Here is a 19,277-nt window from a genome sequence, read left to right as displayed (position 1 = left end):
TACTCTTTATGAGTAGGTCAGGACATACTCATACCTACTCTTTATGAGTAGGTCAGGACATACTCATACCTACTCTTTATAACCTACTCTTTATGAGTAGGTCAGGACATACTCATACCTACTCTTTATGAGTAGGTCAGGACATACTCATACCTACTCTTTATGAGTAGGTCAGGACATACTCATACCTACTCTTTATGAGTAGGTCAGGACATACTCATACCTATTCTTTATAATCTACTCTTTATGAGTAGGTCAGGACATACTCATACCTACTCTTTATGACCTACTCTTTATGACCTACTCTTCATGACCTACTCTTTATGAGTAGGTCAGGACATATTCATACCTACTCTTTATGACCTACTCTTTATGAGTAGGTCAGAACATACTTTTTTTTTCAGGACACAATTTTCTTTGACAAAATAGGAAGTTCGTCATTATAAATCATTACGTTACTTATCAAAATTACATCTCCCCACTTGTCATTTGAAGTTAAATATAGTCGACATAAGTACTGAGTAAGACAGTGACGTCATGTAAGTCAAAACCAGTAATATAGACTAAAAAATCAGACTTTCCATTCAGGTTCTGGGCTTGATGTTATTTTTGGACCTTTATAAATCGGTGCCTACGTTGCTCTTCCCACTTCAATGAGATCCCTGAGACTAAAGTTCCCTGACGATAAGAGGAAGATGATACACAGCACGATGACACAGAACAGAAGCTCTTTTCACAATTCATCTGTGAATCGGGGAAACATCGCTCCAATACAGAAGCACCTCCCATGGCATTATCTAGGCGGGGTGGTGGGGCCTCTGTTGGAAACTAAGAGAGTGAAACTAGGAGAAACACTGACCACCTGCTGCAGTGCTATATGTAGTATCTTTGTGGAATCTCACTTTTATAAACTTAGCCAGTTTTATATGAAAAACATCACTTCTAAGTACTCATTATGTGGGCGAGCTTCTCCCCAAGAGAGAAGCTACTTTTCAAAAGCAGGAGTTATTTCAGGGAAACCCACAGCCTATATTATAGGTTATGCTTAGCATGTGCCTGTGGCTGGGCTGTATTTCTGGGCCAGCCATGAGAGGCCACACCCAGCTAACTCCACAGCCATGGAATCTAAACGCATCATCATATGGACCAACTTCCATTTACAAAATGTTATAACATTATTAAGTCAGCTGTACCCAAGTGAATAATGTAAATTAATCAATAATATGTATATTGACTTCACCAACCAGGGTGTTATGATTAAAGCCATTATATTCAGAGTGTTGATCACTATAAAAGTGAGGCCTGTGGTTACTGTAAATTGAATCCATTTGTGGTTTGCACATGGACCAAAACAGCGTTCCTCTTCAGTTAATTATCCAATATGGCCGCCTGCTATAACTTCCCACTACACACTGACCTTCATGTCACTGTGCTGCTCAGCTGTGAAGTCAGGTGAAAGTGATCTTGGTGTTATATTATCAAGCACTATCACACATTGTCCAATAGTATACTGTTTTACAGCTACAGAACATGGGGGAACATTTTGGAAAGTATGGTTTTCATGTCTTTTTCACTGTAGCGTTAATCTGCTCAAACAATGCACCACAAAAGGTTGTTGGCTTGGGGAGGACGGGCTCATTGTAATGACTGGAGCGGAATCAGTGGAACGGTATCAAATACATCAAACACCTGGTTTCCATGGTTTCCAGGTGTTTGATGCCATTCCATTTGCTCCGTTCCGGCCATTATTATGAGCCGTCCTCCCCTCAGCAGCACCCTTACTACACAATACCTGTGACTTTTTACACTAAGACCTTTTCTATAGCAACATGGGCCTAAACCCCCGAGCAGCAGGTGTGACCTACTGGGTTTGAACTCAGGTTGCCTGCCTGCAACAAGTCTGCTTCCACCCGCTGAGCTAAAGCCTAGGCATCAGCTTGGTTGAGCTAACACCAGTCATCAGGGCCTTATCTATCTGGAGTTCACCTATCGGATAGGATTAAAGACATAGATACAGAATGAATAGAACGAATGAATAGGACGAATCATTGACTTGAATGGGAACTCCCGTTCTATTCATTCTGTTTCTATGCATTTCATCTTATCCGATAGATGTAATCTGGACAGATAACTTTTAAAAAGCCGGGCCCAGGTGGCAGGTAAAGTTAGGCCTACTTATCACCTGATTGACCTGTCGCTACACAAGCAGACACAAAACGACAAGGAGAGAAACCAGACTCAATAATACGTTTTGTTCCCCACATCAGTAACTTACATCCTTCGCTGTTCAAAGACAGCATACTCCTAAAGTGAAATGGGCTTTGTGGATGCCGACAGTATGAAGCATATTCATACCCAGCATTCATCATTTCACTGGGTGTGTCCGGTCGCTCTCTGGCAAACCCCTAACCAAAATCAGTGGCCTGTTTTGGTCCGTCCCCACATCATTATGGCCATGGCGCTCTACAACCCTTCATTCAGCCTTGCACTGAAATAGCCCTGCCAGTCAGTCAGTCAGCCAGTCAGCCAGCCAGTCAGCCAGCCAGCCAGTCAGCCAGCCAGCCAGCCAGCCAGCCAGCCAGCCAGTCAGCCAGTCAGCCAGTCAGCCAGTCAGCCAGCCAGCCAGTCATGCACACAACACCACTTTAACACGTAGTCTGTCTCAGAGGGATGTATTTTTGTTGCTGTTATTGTAGAGAAGAATTTGTTCCTAACTGACATGCCTTGTAAAAAACTAATAAAAATCTGGATTCTATCCATGTATGTATGTTTGTATCCAGACATCTCTGAGAGAACCTATCCCATTAGTTTTATTTGAACACTTTATTTACTCTATTGAAACAAGCTACAATATGAACAATGAGAAAATAGCATCCATTAAAAGTGTTGATTTTATTTTCTGTTTTTGGGGTGTGATGTTGAGTACAAGGCCAACGTGGTCCAGAGACTGGGTGGCCTGTAAACTGGACTGAACCTGCTGTGAGTGAGAGGTATCATGGTACTTGTAAAACAAACCACTTCCTACAGTAAAAAATATATATATATATTTTAGTACTTTATATTTCATTGTGAGAAAATAATTGTGATATTGAGGCGTGTAAACTGAACACAAACTTTTTTTTTTAAGAAAAAAAAAGAAAAAGAAAGAAAGATAGAAAAGGAAATATGAACATTGCTTATACAACACCTATAGATGTTCAATAAGGACCATAAAAATATCAAACGCATAAAAGTGTTGCATCCTCTCATTGACATGCTTGATCTATCCTGAGAAGGGTTGCAACAGTAGGGTATATTACTCTAAACTTTCGAGTACTTTACCAGTAAACTAACAGAATGTTGGTAACTTTCAAGGAATATATGGAATCTTACCAGATGACATCTAGGGGCCTTTTTGGGTACTTCAGATTATAACAGGTGTCTGTAATTATCTCTGTCCCTCTGTGTGGCTTATCGCATGTAAAATATATATACAGTATGTATATATATACCATATATATATATATATATACACATGTCTAATAAGATGACTTAAAAAAATAAAAAATGGAATGACAAAACTGTAACACATCTGAAATATAAACCTTAGTGAATATCATTTGTGTTTAATGAGGGTTGTTTCAGCATGAAATATTATTTATATATTTTTACACACATGTATTTATTTTACTATGTCAATATGTCTTTGTTGTAAATGTTTTGTGACCAAACTGGTGGCAGTTGTGAAAAAAGACAATAGTTGGAAGAGTTGTAGAGTTAATGCCATTGTTGGTTAGAGGCTGTTTTCATTAATTATGCTCTTTTCTCTTGAACCATGTGGTCTATCCACTAGAAACTCATGGACAATATGGACACAGATATAAAAAAATGAATATTATATATGAATATGTATATTTTTTAGTATTCAAGTATAAATCACCAAAGATACCATAGATTGCCATAGATCACTGAAGATTCCAGTAACTCTGTTATATTACGGGTAGCTTTGCAACCCTAATCCTTTGTTCCCAGAGGGACTTTTACAAAATATGTTCCCTGTAGACTCAAGATCTCCATGGAAAAACAGTCCTTCCTGTACTCTGCTGCAGTTCTGTGGAACGGGTTACCAAGCTACCTGAAAACTGTCTTCAGAGAAATGCTTTAAGGTGCCACATAAATAATATCTGAGAAATAGTGTGTCGGTGTGATCAGAGGTGTGATCAGAGGTGTGATTAGAGGTGTGACTAGAGATGTGATTAGAGGTGTGATTAGAGATATTCTCTGATGAGGCGTCTCCTAAACGGGCACCTCTGTGCTGTTGATAGGGTTGATATAGTAGTAATTGATTTTACTGTAGTTTTTAAATTGCATTGTGTGTGATGTGTCAATCTTGACCACCTGCCATCTACCTGCCGAAGAGGACCATAACAGTCCACCACAGTGGACGCATCATAATACCCATAAAAACAGTTTTTTTCCGCCATTCATTTTCCACATTGTGAATTCTACAAAAAATACCAATGAATTGTGTGTTTGGTGTAGGCTTACCCTGGCATGACGTTTTGATAGCCATATAATTCTCTCTTGGACAAGGTCAGTTTTATCAATTATTCAATTCAATGTGACATCTGTAATGTCGTCTGCGCCTGACGCAGCCTACGACTTCTAATTATTAAATCAATTAAATCAATCAATTCAAAAAATGTAGAACAAAAAGTTAAACACATGAGCAATTCATATCACTCAGTACAAGCAATAGCAATCAACACAATCATCTGTCAGTCAGACCATAAGTCATGCAGTGCAGCCCCATCCACTCACCTAGGTTGACATCCTGGCTGGTCACTGTCAATACCGGAAACAGAGATATAGCCAGACATAGAATAATCCTGGAGAGCACAGAGGTGGCCATGTCTGCACCTGAGACAGGCACCTTCCCAACACACGTACAGGGCAGAGAGGAAGACGAGAGGAGAGGAGGATGAGAGAACTAGGCTAGCGTTGCAGTGCACAGTACCATCCAGTAATATCCCGGTAGCCTTGAGAAGAGAAAATAACTGCCTGAACTAGACCAGAGAAACAGTCTCTCTCTCTCGCTCTCTCTCTCTCTACTTCTCTCTCTCCCACCGCCTCACTCTCTCTACTTCTCTCTCTCTCTCGCACCACCTCACTCTCTCTCTACTTCTCTCTCTCTCTACTTCTCTCTCTCTCTCGCGCCACCTCACTCTCTCTCTACTTCTCTCTCTCTCTACTTCTCTCTCTCTCGCGCCTCTCTCTCACTCCCTCTTTTAAAGGGTTGTCTAACCTCTAATTTTCTTCCTTTTTTCCTGTGCTCTCAGTCTCAGACAGCCAGCGTTCAGCAGATTACTGAAAATAGAATCTGTTTCTGATTACAGATTACATTATAGTAACAGTAAAAGGCCCTATATATAGGATGTCATGTGTGTCATCCTAGAGCTCTGACGAGGAGGAGTAGTAGGAAGGATCGGAGGACCAAAATCCAGCGTGGTATGTATCCATAATATAATTTAATGAGACTGAATACAAAAGAACAAGAGCACGGGCGGGCGGCTCTGGCAGCTCAGGACAGACGGGCGGCTCTGGCAGCTCAGGACAGACGGGCGGCTCTGGCAGCTCAGGACAGACGGGCGGCTCTGGCAGCTCAGGACAGACAGGCGGCTCTGGCAGCTCAGGACAGACGGGCGGCTCTGGCAGCGCTGAACAGGGGGGCGGCTCTGGCAGCGCTGGACAGGAGGGAGACTCTGGCAGCGCTGGACAGGAGGGAGCACCTGGAGGGAGGAGACGGAGAGACAGCCTGGTGCATGGGGCTGCCACCGGAGGCCTGGTGCGTGGAGGAGGCACCGGATGGACCGGACCGTGGAGGCGTGGAGGCGCACTGGAGGTCTTGAGCACTGAGCCTGCACAACCTGTCCTGGCTGGATACTCCCCGTAGCCCGGCCAGTGCAGCGGGGTGGAACAGACCGCACTGGGCTGTGCTGGCGAACTGGGGACACCGTGCGTAGGGCTGGTGCCATATACCCCGGGCCGAGGTGATGCACTGGAAACCAGATGCGCTGAGCCGGCTTCATAGCACCTGGCCTAATGCCCACTCTAGCCCAGCCGATACGAGGCGCTGCGATGTAGTGCACCAGGCTATGCCTGCGCACTGGGGACACTGTGCGCCTCACGGCATAACACGGTGCCTACTGGACCACGGTAAGCACGGGGAGTTGGCTCAGGTCTCCTACCTGACTTAGCCACACTCCCCGTGTGGCCTCCCCCCCAATACATTTTTGGGGCTGCCTCTCGTCCCTGTTGCGCTGCCGTGCTAACTCCTCATAATGCCACCTCTCGGCTTTGGCTGCCTTCGGCACTCCCCGGGGGCGGCGATATTCCCCAGCCTGTGCCCAGGGTCACTTTCCGTCCAAAATCTCCTCCCATGTCCAGGAGTCCAGAAACCTCTGCTCCTGGTTACCACGCTGCTTGGTCCGGTTGTGGTGGGTAGTTCTGTAATGGCTGTCGTGGGTTGAAGAAGGTGAAGAGGAACAAAATGCAGCGTGGTATGTATCCAAAATATAATTTAATTAGACTGAATACAAAAGAACAAGAGAATCAAAATGAAAACCGAAACAGTCCCGAATGGCGCAAACACTGAAACGGAAAAATAACTACCCACAAACACAGGTGGGAACAGGCTACCTAAGTATGGTTCTCAATCAGAGACAACGATTGCCAGCTGCCTCTGATTGGGAACCATACCAGGCCAAACACATAGAAATACAAAACCTAGACTACAAAACATAGAATGCCCACCCCAACTCACGCCCTGACCAAACTAAAACAGAGACATAAAAAAGGAACTAAGGTCAGGACGTGACAATGAATGTCTATTAAAATGAGGAGGGTAGGATATTCAAATGAGGAGGGTAGGATATTAAAATGAGGAGGGTAGGATATTAAAATGAGGAGGGTAGGATATTAAAATGAGGAGGGTAGGATATTAAAATGAGGAGGGTAGGATATTAAAATGATTACACAAACAAAACCTGACGCGCCAAACAAATCAAAACACCAGCAAACACACCAGCGGGACGTAATGTATTCCGAGATGTCAAGGCAGCCATTTTGCAGCAGAAGGCTTGGAAACGCTCACCAGCTTCACAAAAAAGGCTCCCCAGTAGTTTCTCTGGATTTACTCGAAATTGTGAAGGCATTCACAGACGTTTATTCATTCCATGTCCCCATATGGTCATTTGCACAGTAACACATATTTGTGTCCTGCTTGTCTTATCTCTGTAATAGCCTACCTGGGTAGTCATTCTGACCTTTAGAAAGGACCTTCTATTCCTGGTCATTGTTAATGGACCAGTGTGAATACAGACATAGTTTACACTGTGGAAACCACACCCATTTCCCACTTTTTAAAAAGTCTCATAAATAAACATTACGTTTCATTTCCCAGCCAAACAGCTAAATTACAAGGAAGGCAAGGTCATAACATAACATATCCTGTATGACCTTTGGGTGGGGAAAGCCTTGGTCTAGAAGTATTCAACTCCCTGTAACATGTAGACTAGCCTATTATTGGTACCAGACACAACCACAAGAAAAGTACATTTGAACATAGACACCACAAAGACCACCACTCTTCTTGCTATTTGTCATGCTAGTTCACAACACAGGAACCAGATGTTTCACATGCTACTCTGGTATTTGTTTCATTAGTCCATTGTTGATATAGTCCCGAGTGGCACAGTGGTCTAAGACACTGCATCTCAGTGCTTGAGGTGGCACTACCGACACCCTAGTTCGAATCCAGGCTGTATCACAACTGGCCCTGATTGGGTGTCCCATAGGACGGTGTACAGTTGGCCTACATTGTCTGGGTTTGGCCGGTGTAGGCCATCATTGTAAATAAGAATTAAATTACTTTCCTAGTTAAATAAAAAAAATGCATGTCAGCAATCAAGTTTTCAAGATATTGAACTTTCATCATGTTGAATGTATCATACCTTCTGTATTATGAAAGTTAAATGTCTTGAAAACTTGATCGCTGACATGAAAAACATTTGGGACTATATCAACAACATTTGGGACTATATCAATAACATTTGGGACTATATCAACAACATTTGGGACTATATCAACAACATTTGGGACCACACCAATAGATAGCTTTTTGGTGGAGTTTTCCTTTAAGGTGTGTAACCCTGATCCATTTAAATTTGATCAGATTCCCTAACCAGCTACAATTAAACTATTGATACTTACACTGATATCACTTTTCAGCGCTCAGGGCAGCATTATTGATAGACATCTAGGGCCTCAAAGACAGAGTAGCACAGGAAGTACTGCATAACCCATTGGTGAGCTCACTGGTCACATGACAGGAAGAATGAAGGCAACTACCTGTCCAATCGCGTTATGGGACAGCTTGTCCCCCATATCCCCTTACATGGTGTCTCCATTATTCATTAGCCCTGAGCTGCACAGCTGAATGACTCTACCTGTTTGAGAGACATCTATTCAGAACAACTGTCCACCTGTGCAGAACATCCCAATGTGAACTCACCAAAGACAAGAAAAAGAGAAAAAACGTATTTAATAGTGTAAACTAAAGGATTCACATTTGCCTGGACAGCGGACACTTACATACCTGTCGCTGCCTTGCATTTCCAGCAGTGACTCCTGCACCCGTCTGCTGTTCCTTGGTCACCGGTATGTTCGCTGCGGCGACTAAGAACTTTGTGAAGCAGGTGGGAGACACAGGTCGGTTGATCCCTGTACCGAGCCTGAGTGAGGCTGACCGCTACCAACCCCTCAGCCTGGTCACCAGGAAGAGGAAGAGACACTTCTGGAAGAAAACCAAGTACGCCTCAACCCCCTTCTCCCTGAAAGACATCCTGGTGGGGGAGAAGGAGATCACAGCAGGTAGAGTCCAGTGAGGGGAGGAATGCATGTTTGTCAGCAGCTATTAACGCCTATGTCATTCATTATAGTGCATTATGAATAGCTTATAAGGTATTATAATGGGCTTATAATGCATTATGACTGTCTTTGACTTTGAAAAAGTAAAGCATGTGTTTCTGCAGATGTAAAGCTAGTCTCATACAATATCAGATGCCTTTAACAATGTCTTTTATTCCATTCAAACAGGGGTGTCGTCCTACCAGCTCCTGAACTATGAGGACAAGTCTGACGTGGCCCTGAACGGCAGATTAGGGAACCACCTGATGAACGACGTGGGGTTCAACATCAGTGGTTCAGACTCTGTGGCTGTCAAAGCCTCCTTTGGGATCGTCACCAAACACGAGGTAGAGGTCCCAACTCTGCTCAGGGAACTCAACTCCAGGTACACTGCAGGTGGTGGAAAATGGCTTAGAATTTAATCCATTTCATTCTGGTTTTGTTTCTGATGAGATATTACCAAGGGTCATAATGGTGATGACAAACAACTAATATGGCAGGTTAGTTAATATATAACTACAATGATTAAATGTCACTATTTTGACATATAATTACAATGATTAAATGTCATTATTTTGACATATAGAGAGCTTGGGACTTAAATGTCCTATCTGTATTTTAGTCAACATGTAGTTATTGAAACAGCCTTGTTCTGTTCAATGTTCTCTACCTATACAGTAGTCTAAATACCTCAGTTCAAAATTGCTGACATCTTTTAAACCAATGAGGGTTCAGAACTTTAAAGCCAATTATCTCAGAATCATCTTTTTCCAGATGGAACCAAGCTGTCGATATTCTAATGAGACCATGTTGGTTGTACATACTGTATATTACACCTGGACAGTAGAAGTCTTTCTGACACAGGTTTGTGTTCTGGTTTCTTTCCACTATAGGAAAGTGGATCTGGATCACTGTCTGATTCGTCAGTCCAAAGAAAGTGGGCGGAGTGTTCTCTGCATTGTCATGGAGAGCATCCGTACGACGCGTCAGTGTTCTCTCACTGTCCACGCTGGCATGAGACGGACGACTATGAGGGTAAATGCACAGCTACACACACAGTACGCACACACATACAATACGCACACCTACACACACGGTACACACATGGTACACATTAGGGTACACACACCTACAAACACACAGTACACACACACATACAATACGCACACCTAAACACACCTACAAACACACAGTACGCACACACATACAATACGCACACCTACACACACGGTACACACATGGTACACATTAGGGTACACACACCTACAAACACACAGTACACACACACATACAATACGCACACCTACACACACCTACACACACAGTACGCACACACATACAATACGCACACCTACACACACGGTACACACATGGTACACATTAGGGTACACACACCTACAAACACACTGTACACACACACACACACAGCACACACACACAGTACACACACACATACAGTACACATACCTTTACACCGTACACACACACAGCATACACACAGACACAATACACACACCTACACACCACACTCACACACAGTACAATACACACAGAAACACTGACATCTGACACTCTCAGCAGGTAATGGTTGAATGGATGAATGCCCTGTCTCACCTATCTGACTGGTGTTCTACAGTTTCAGATTGATGATGGTCAAAACCCCAAAGGTCGAGACAAGGCCATAGTGATCCCAGCTCACACCACCATCGCATTCAGCATCTTTGAACTGTTTGTTCGATTGGATGGACGACTTGGTGAGACAACCACAACAAACACACTTACACTTGACTCACTCACTCACTCACTCACTCACTCACACACTCACACACTCACACACTCACACACTCACACACTCACACACTCACACACTCACACACACACACACACACACACACACACACACACAAACATAGTTCCCCTTCTCCTGATCAGATATCTGTGTAAGCCCTGAGTCGTTGGGCGGATTTGAGAAGGAGCTGATCAGAGAGCAGCTGGGTGGTTTCATTGGTCGATTCTCTATGGGACGGCTACGCAGGTTCCTGTCTGGGATTGTGTACGGAAACCCCTTCAGAGCAGGTGGGAACCTTCTTTCATCTCTTAACCTTTTACTGCAGTGGGCTGAATCTGGGTCACACAGAGTGATTCTTTGTAGTCTTAAACACATCTACTTTGAAACAAAAGTATACACCTCACACACATGGTTATGGGCTTAAAAAAATAGAGTTGAAATGCATCCCAAAATTACACTTTAAATACATCATAGAAGAATGAAATACTGTATAACAAAACTGTTTGACATATATGAAACACACGATTGTCTGTGTTTAAAAAAAAAACATGTTTATTAATTATGAAATTATTTAAAAAATATGAATGAGGCCACTAGGTCATTTGACTGCAGGAAATGGCTACACCTCCTCCTGTTCTTATTGTAGAGTAAATCTAAAAGACTAGAACAATCTGATCTGATCTTACCTGTATAATGCTGTATAAAGAAGGTACAGCTCCCAAAGTGGTCTGATCTTACCAGTATAATGCTGTATAAAGAAGCTACAGCTCCCAAAGTGGTCTGATCTTACCAGTATAATGCTGTATAAATAAGCTACAGCTCCCAAAGTGGTCTGATCTTACCTGTATAATGCTGTATAAAGAAGGTACAGCTCCCAAAGTGGTCTGATCTTACCAGTATAATGCTGTATAAATAAGCTACAGCTCCCAAAGTGGTCTGATCTTACCTGTATAATGCTGTATAAAGAAGGTACAGCTCCCAAAGTGGTCTGATCTTACCAGTATAATGCTGTATAATCCTAAGGATCCGCCCCTTTTTCGCCTAAAATGACACACTCATACCCATGAGCTAACTGCCTGTAGTTCAGGACCTGAAGCAAGGATATGCATATTCTTGATACCATTTGAAAGGAAACACTTTGAAGTTTGTGGAAATGTAAAATTAATGTAGGAGAAAATAACACATTAGATCTGGTAAAAGATAATACAAAGAAAAAAAACGTGTTTTTTGTATTTTTTGTACCATCATCTTTGAAATGCAAGAGAAAGGCCATAATGTATTATTCCAGCCCAGGCACTATTTAGATTTTGTCCAGTGGATGGCAGCAGTGTTTGTGCAAAGTTTTAGACTGATCCAATGAACCATTGCATTCCTGTTCAAAATTTTGTATCGAGACTGCCCAAATGTGCCTAATTGGTTTAATTAATAACTTTTCAAGTTCATAACTTTGCACTCTTCTCAAACAATATCATGGTATTATTTCACTGTAATAGCAACTGTAAATTGGACAATGCAATTAGATTAACAAGAATTGAAGCTTTCTGCCAATATCAGATATGCCTATGTCCAGGGATTTTGTTTTTTTACTGACAACCTCATGCTAACCGCATTAGCCTACCGTCCCGTGGGGGACCCACCAATCCTGTAGAGGTTTTAAAGAAGGTACAGGTCCCAGAGTGATCTAATCTTACCAGTATAATGCTGTTTAAAGAACAATTGTTAGCTCCATATTGTTGAGAAGAATATACACCCAGGGATCCTAATAAAATACCAATAAAGAGTATAAACATATATAAACACAAACCAGTGAAGGCTGGTGGGAGGAGCTATAGGAGGAGTGGGTCATTGTAATGGAATATGTGGTTTCCATATGTTTGATACGTTCCATTAATTCCATTCCAGCCATTACAATGAGGCCGTCCTCCTGTAGCTCCTCCCACCAGCCTCCACTGACACAAATGCTAGTAAAAGCACAGGGTAATGTAAAGATAATGAGTGAAAGCAAAATAATCCCTGCACATTTTCCGATGTTCCAGTGACACTCTTATCCTCATCCTTCCTTTCCCCTACTCAAGACGACAGGACGTTTGAGGAGCTCACCCACACCCACTCAGACACCTACATGGACGACGTAGTGACAGACTACTATGAAAAGGCAGCCAGCATGACGGACGTCTCCTCCACCTACCTGCGAGGGGACTCCCACTCCCGTGTCAACCTCCTCAACCACAACATTCCCAAGGGCCCCTGTGCCCTGTGTGGCCGGGGCCAGACACCGAGGGAGACGGTATACGGCTGTCTGGAGTGCTCCTCCGGCGGGCACAAGTACGTCAGGCTACACGTGGTGCCTTGTTTCGACCTGTGGCACAAGACGCTCAGCTGAAGAGATGGACTCAGGAAGAGAGAGGGAGGGAGAGAGAGAGAGGTCATCCCTGATTAGACATATAGTACCTAGCTAATAGCCCTGTGCCATACTGACAGTCAGAAAACTGGGGCTGGCCAATGTCTGTAGTACTGTATCTTATTTGGAGCTTCCCTCCACTCCCCCTCAATGGATCCTCTCAAGTGACTCCCTCCGTTAGTCTACATTGGTCTCCTCTACTCTATTCCATCTCTATTCCAACTATTTCATCTACACTTGACCTTGTTGTGGCCTCATTCTGCTGGTTTCAAAGTGTGTCATCAGGTCTTTTGGGTCATCACCTGATGTTCAGTGTTTGTAGTGGGGTGTTTTGACCTCACCAGGTCAGTGGGACATTGTAATGGTGAAAAGAGAGTGAAGAGGCTGTAAATCTACATTCATACTGCCATGGTTACGTGACATGGATTCTCCTTTGTTGTTATGTTTTTGTGACATTTCGTTTTCTATGGCTGGATTATTTATTTTTAAATAAAGATTGAGGTTTTCTCTGTAGCATAGACTGTATCTCTGTAGAGTCCTGGCATGTACAGTACATGGATCTTTCTGATTGGACGCCAGAGGGCTCTGTAAACATATCCAACAACTGTGGTTCCCGACAAAAACCACAAGGTGTCGATAAAGACCAACTCCTAGTTTTTTCTCCAACTACCACCACTGCATTATTGAACTTGCTTTATCAAGGTGATTTATCAAGGAGGAAATTGGAGATGCCACCGCAGAGAACCACTGGAGCTCAGTGGGATTATAGTATAGGTTTCACTGTTTTACTGGTACGCATAGAACAGGACACGCTCCCCTTCTCCCTTCCTCCATTCTGAATTGGTCATGAATAAGTCCATGGTGATAATTGGTCATGAATGGCTCCAGGGTGATGACTGGTCATGAATGAGTCCAGGGTGATGACTGGTCATGAATGAGTCCAGGGTGATGACTGGTCATGAATGAGTCCAGGGTGAAAGTCAGTCATGAATGAGTCCAGGGTGAAAGTTAGTCATGAATGAGGCCAGGGTGATGACTGGTCATGAATGAGTCCAGGGTGAAAGTCAGTCATGAATGAGTCCAGGGTGAAAGTTAGTCATGAATGAGTCCAGGGTGAAAGTCAGTCATGAATGAGTCCAGGGTGAAAGTTGGTCATGAATGAGTCCTGGGCGATAACTGATGAATGAGTCCAGGGTGAAAGTTAGTCATGAATGAGTCCATGGTGATAATTGGTCATGAATTAATCCAGGGTGAAAGTTGGTCATGAATGAGTCCAGGGTGATAATTGGACATGAATGAACCCAGGGTGATAATTGGTCATGAATGAGTCCAGGGTGAAAGTTGGTCATGAATGAACCCAGGGTGATAATTGGTCATGAATGAGTCCAGGGCGATAACTGATGAATGAGTCCAGGGCAATAACTAAAGAATGAGTCCATGGTGATAATTGGTTATGAATGAGTCCAGGGTGATAACTGATGAATGAGTCCATGGTGATAATTGGTCATGAATGAGTCCAGGGTGAAAGTTGGTCATGAATGAGTCCAGGGTGATAATTGGTCATGAATGAGTCCAGGGTGATAATTGGTCATGAATGAGTCCAGGGTGAAAGTTGGTCATGAATGAGTCCAGGGTGAAAGTTGGTCATGAATGAGTCCAGGGTGAAAGTTGGTCATGAATGAGTCCTGGGCGATAACTGATGAATGAGTCCAGGGTGAAAGTTAGTCATGAATGAGTCCAGGGTGAAAGTTAGTCATGAATGAGTCCAGGGTGATAATTGGACATGAATGAACCCAGGGTGATAATTGGTCATGAATGAGTCCAGGATGAAAGTTGGTCATGAATGAACCCAGGGTGATAATTGGTCATGAATGAGTCCAGGGCGATAACTGAGGAATGAGTCCAGGGCGATAACTGATGAATGAGTCCAGGGTGAAAGTTAGTCATGAATGAGTCCAGGGTGAAAGTTAGTCATGAATGAGTCCAGGGTGAAAGTTGGTCATGAATGAGTCCTGGGCGATAACTGATGAATGAGTCCAGGGTGAATGTTAGTCATGAATGAGTCCAGGGTGAAAGTTGGTCATGAATGAGTCCAGCATGAAAGTTGGTCGTGAATGAGTCCATGGTGATAATTGGTCATGAATGAGTCCTGGGCGATAACTGATGAATGAGTCCAGGGTGAAAGTTAGTCATGAATGAGTCCAGGGTGAAAGTTGGTCATGAATGAGTCCAGCATGAAAGTTGGTCATGAATGAGTCCAGGGTGAAAGTTGGTCATGAATGAGTCCTGGGCGATAACTGATGAATGAGTCCAGGGTGAAAGTTAGTCATGAATGAGTCCAGGGTGAAAGTTGGTCATGAATGAGTCCAGCATGAAAGTTGGTCGTGAATGAGTCCAGGGTGATAATTGGTCATGAATGAGTCCAGGGTGAAAGTTGGTCATGAATGAGTCCAGGGTGAAAGTTGGTCATGAATGAGTCCAGGGTGAAAGTTGGTCATGAATGAGTCCAGGGCGATAACTGATGAATGAGTCCATGGTGAAAGTTGGTCATGAATGAGTCCAGGGTGAAAGTTGGTCATGAATGAGTCCAGGGTCAAAGTTGGTCATGAATGAGTCCAGGTTGAAAGTTAGTCATGAATGAGTCCAGGGTGATAATTGGTCATGAATGAGTCCAGGGTGATAATTAGTCATGAATGAGTCCAGGGTGAAAGTTGGTCATGAATGAGTCCAGGGTGATAATTGGTCATGAATGAGTCCAGGGCGAAAGTTGGTCATGAATGAGTCCAGGGTGAAAGTTGGTCATGAATGAGTCCAGGGTGAAAGTTGGTCATGAATGAGTCCAGGGTGAAAGTTGGTCATGAATGAGTCCAGGGTGAAAGTCGGCCATGAATGAGTCCAGGGTGATAATTGGTCATGAATGAGTCCAGGGTGAAAGTTGGTCATGAATGAGTCCAGGGTGAAAGTTGGTCATGAATGAGTCCTGGGCGATAACTGATGAATGAGTCCAGGGTGAACGTTTGTCATGAATGAGTCCAGGGTGAAAGTTGGTCATGAATGAGTCCAGGGTGATAATTGGTCACGAATGAGTCCAGGGTGAAAGTTGGTCATGAATGAGTCCAGGGTGGAAGTCGGCCATGAATGAGTCCAGGGTGATAATTGGTCACGAATGAGTCCAGGGTGAAAGTTGGTCATGAATGAGTCCAGGGTGAAAGTTGGTCATGAATGAGTCCATGGTGAAAGTTGGTCATGAATGAGTCCAGGGTGAAAGTTGGTCATGAATGAGTCCAGGGTCAAAGTTGGTCATGAATGAGTCCAGGTTGAAAGTTAGTCATGAATGAGTCCAGGGTGAAAGTTGGTCATGAATGAGTCCAGGGTGATAGTTGGTCATGAATGAGTCCTGGGCGATAACTGATGAATGAGTCCAGGGTGAACGTTGGTCATGAATGAGTCCAGGGTGAAAGTTGGTCATGAATGAGTCCAGGGTGATAATTGGTCACGAATGAGTCCAGGGTGAAAGTTGGTCATGAATGAGTCCAGGGTGATAATTGGTCATGAATGAGTCCAGGGTGGGTCATGAATGAGTCCAGGGTGAAAGTTGGTCACGAATGAGTCCAGGGTGAAAGTTGGTCATGAATGAGTCCAGGGTGATAATTGGTCATGAATGAGTCCAGGGTGAAAGTTGGTCATGAATGAGTCCAGGGTGAAAGTTGGTCATGAATGAGTCCAGGGTGAAAGTTGGTCATGAATGAGTCCAGGGGGATGAATGAGTCCAAGGTCAAAGTTGGTTATGAATGAGTCCAGGGTGAAAGTTGGTCCGAATGGGTCCAGGGTGATAATTGGTCATGAATGAGTCCAGGGTGAAAGTTGGTCATGAATGAGTCCAGGGTGAAAGTTGGTCATGAATGAGTCCAGGGTGAAAGTCGGCCATGAATGAGTCCAGGGTGATAATTGGTCATGAATGAGTCCAGGGTGAAAGTTGGTCATGAATGAGTCCAGGGTGAAAGTTGGTCATGAATGAGTCCTGGGCGATAACTGATGAATGAGTCCAGGGTGAACGTTGGTCATGAATGAGTCCAGGGTGAAAGTTGGTCATGAATGAGTCCAGGGTGATAATTGGTGAATGAGTCCAGGGTGAAAGTTGGTCATGAATGAGTCCAGGGTGATAATTGGTCATGAATGAGTCCAGGGTGATAATTAGTCATGAATGAGTCCAGGGTGAAAGTTGGTCATGAATGAGTCCAGGGTGAAAGTTGGTCATGAATGAGTCCAGGGTGATAATTGGTCATGAATGAGTCCATGAAAGTTGGTCATGAATGAGTCCAGGGTGAAAGTTGGTCATGAATGAGTCCAGGGTGAAAGTTGGTCATGAATGAGTCCAGGGCGATACCTGATGAATGAGTCCATGGTCAAAGTTGGTTATGAATGAGTCCAGGGTGAAAGTTGGTCACGAATGGGTCCAGGGTGATAATTGGTCATGAATGAGTCCAGGGTGAAAGTTGGTCACAAATGAGTCCAGGGTGAAAGTTGGTCATGAATGAGTCCAGGGTGAAAGTCGGCCATGAATGAGTCCAGGGTGATAATTGGTCATGAATGAGTCCAGGGTGAAAGTTGGTCATGAATGAGTCCAGGGTGAAAGTTGGTCATGAATGAGTCCTGGGCGATAACTGATGAATGAGTCCAGGGTGAACGTTGGTCATGAATGAGTCCAGGGTGAAAGTTGGTCATGAATGAGTCCAGGGTGATAATTGGTCATGAATGAGTCCAGGGTGAAAGTTGGTCATGAATGAGTCCAGGGTGATAATTGGTCATGAATGAGTCCAGGGTGATAATTGGTCATGAATGAGTCCAGGGTGAAAGTTGGTCATGAATGAGTCCAGGGTGAAAGTTGGTCATGAATGAGTCCAGGGTGAAAGTTGGTCATGAATGAGTCCAGGGTGGGAATGAAAGTTGGTCATGAATGAGTCCAGGGTGAAAGTTGGTCATGAATGAGTCCAGGGTGAAAGTTGGTCATGAATGAGTCCAGGGTCTGATGAATGAGTCCAAGGTAAAAGTTGGTTATGAATGAGTCCAGGGTGAAAGTTGGTGAATGGGTCCAGGGTGATAATTGGTCATGAATGAGTCCAGGGTGAAAGTTGGTCATGAATGAGTCCAGGGTCATGAAAGTTGGTCATGAATGAGTCCAGGGTGAAAGTTGGTCATGAATGAAGTTGGTCATGAATGGTCATGAATGAGTCCATTGGGAATGAGAAAGTTGGTCATGAATGAGTCCAGGGTGAAAGTTGGTCATGAATGAGTCCAGGGTGAAAGTTGGTCATGAATGAGTCCAGGGTGAAAGTTGGTCATGAATGAGTCCAGGGGGTTGGTCATGAATGAGTCCTGATGAATGAGTCCATGGTGAAAGTTGGTCATGAATGAGTCCAGGGTGAAAGTTGGTCATGAATGAGTCCATGAGTCCAAGTTGAAAGTCATGAATGAGTCCAGGGTAAGTTGGTCATGAATGAGTCCAGGGGTGATGAATTAGTCATGAATGAGTCCAGGGTGGTGAATGAGTCCAGGGTGGTCATGAATGAGTCCAGGGTGATAATTGGTCATGAATGAGTCCAGGGTGAAAGTTGGTCATGAATGAGTCCAGGGTGAAAGTTGGTCATGAATGAGTCCAGGGTGAAAGTTGGTCATGAATGAGTCCAGGGTGAAAGTTGGTCATGAATGAGTCCAGGGTGAAAGTCGGCCATGAATGAGTCCAGGGTGATAATTGGTCATGAATGAGTCCAGGGTGAAAGTTGGTCATGAATGAGTCCAGGGTGAAAGTTGGTCATGAATGAGTCCTGGGCGATAACTGATGAATGAGTCCAGGGTGAACGTTTGTCATGAATGAGTCCAGGGTGAAAGTTGGTCATGAATGAGTCCAGGGTGATAATTGGTCACGAATGAGTCCAGGGTGAAAGTTGGTCATGAATGAGTCCAGGGTGGAAGTCGGCCATGAATGAGTCCAGGGTGATAATTGGTCACGAATGAGTCCAGGGTGAAAGTTGGTCATGAATGAGTCCAGGGTGAAAGTTGGTCATGAATGAGTCCATGGTGAAAGTTGGTCATGAATGAGTCCAGGGTGAAAGTTGGTCATGAATGAGTCCAGGGTCAAAG

The 19,277-nt window shown here is 43.9% G+C and overlaps 2 protein-coding genes across 3 annotated transcripts in view; one reads left to right on the top strand and one right to left on the bottom strand.

Annotated features, from left to right (window-relative positions):
• Positions 1 to 5,229, bottom strand: part of LOC115117109 (collagen alpha-2(V) chain-like) — a 61,771-nt gene extending 56,542 nt beyond the window's left edge. For both annotated transcript variants that reach the window (XM_065023411.1, XM_065023415.1), the window contains exon 1: positions 4,801 to 5,229. In XM_065023411.1, the coding sequence (XP_064879483.1) occupies positions 4,801 to 4,891 (91 nt within the window). In that variant the 5' untranslated portion in view covers positions 4,892 to 5,229. The remainder of the gene's footprint in view (positions 1 to 4,800) is intronic.
• A 62-nt stretch (positions 5,230 to 5,291) lies between these two features.
• pjvk (pejvakin) lies at positions 5,292 to 13,649 on the top strand. The gene is made up of 7 exons (XM_065023444.1): positions 5,292 to 6,539; positions 8,659 to 8,910; positions 9,136 to 9,331; positions 9,840 to 9,981; positions 10,583 to 10,700; positions 10,879 to 11,022; positions 12,811 to 13,649. Exons 1-7 carry the CDS (start codon positions 6,530 to 6,532, stop codon positions 13,116 to 13,118), a joined length of 1,170 nt encoding a protein of 389 aa, XP_064879516.1. The 5' UTR covers positions 5,292 to 6,529; the 3' UTR covers positions 13,119 to 13,649.
• Positions 13,650 to 19,277: the final 5,628 nt, after the last annotated feature.

The sequence above is a fragment of the Oncorhynchus nerka genome, linkage group LG2 (genome assembly GCF_034236695.1).
Source record: "Oncorhynchus nerka isolate Pitt River linkage group LG2, Oner_Uvic_2.0, whole genome shotgun sequence".
Lineage (NCBI taxonomy): Eukaryota > Metazoa > Chordata > Actinopteri > Salmoniformes > Salmonidae > Oncorhynchus > Oncorhynchus nerka.
Note: the sequence above shows the minus strand (reverse complement) of the source record. Positions and strands in the feature narration are given on the sequence as shown.

Excerpts from the sequence above, each read along its gene's own strand:
- pjvk (XM_065023444.1), top strand. Across the intron at positions 8,911-9,135 it reads GGAGAAGGAGATCACAGCAG|GGGTGTCGTCCTACCAGCTC; the intron begins GTAGAGTCCAGT and ends CCATTCAAACAG. Across the intron at positions 9,982-10,582 it reads TGAGACGGACGACTATGAGG|TTTCAGATTGATGATGGTCA; the intron begins GTAAATGCACAG and ends GGTGTTCTACAG.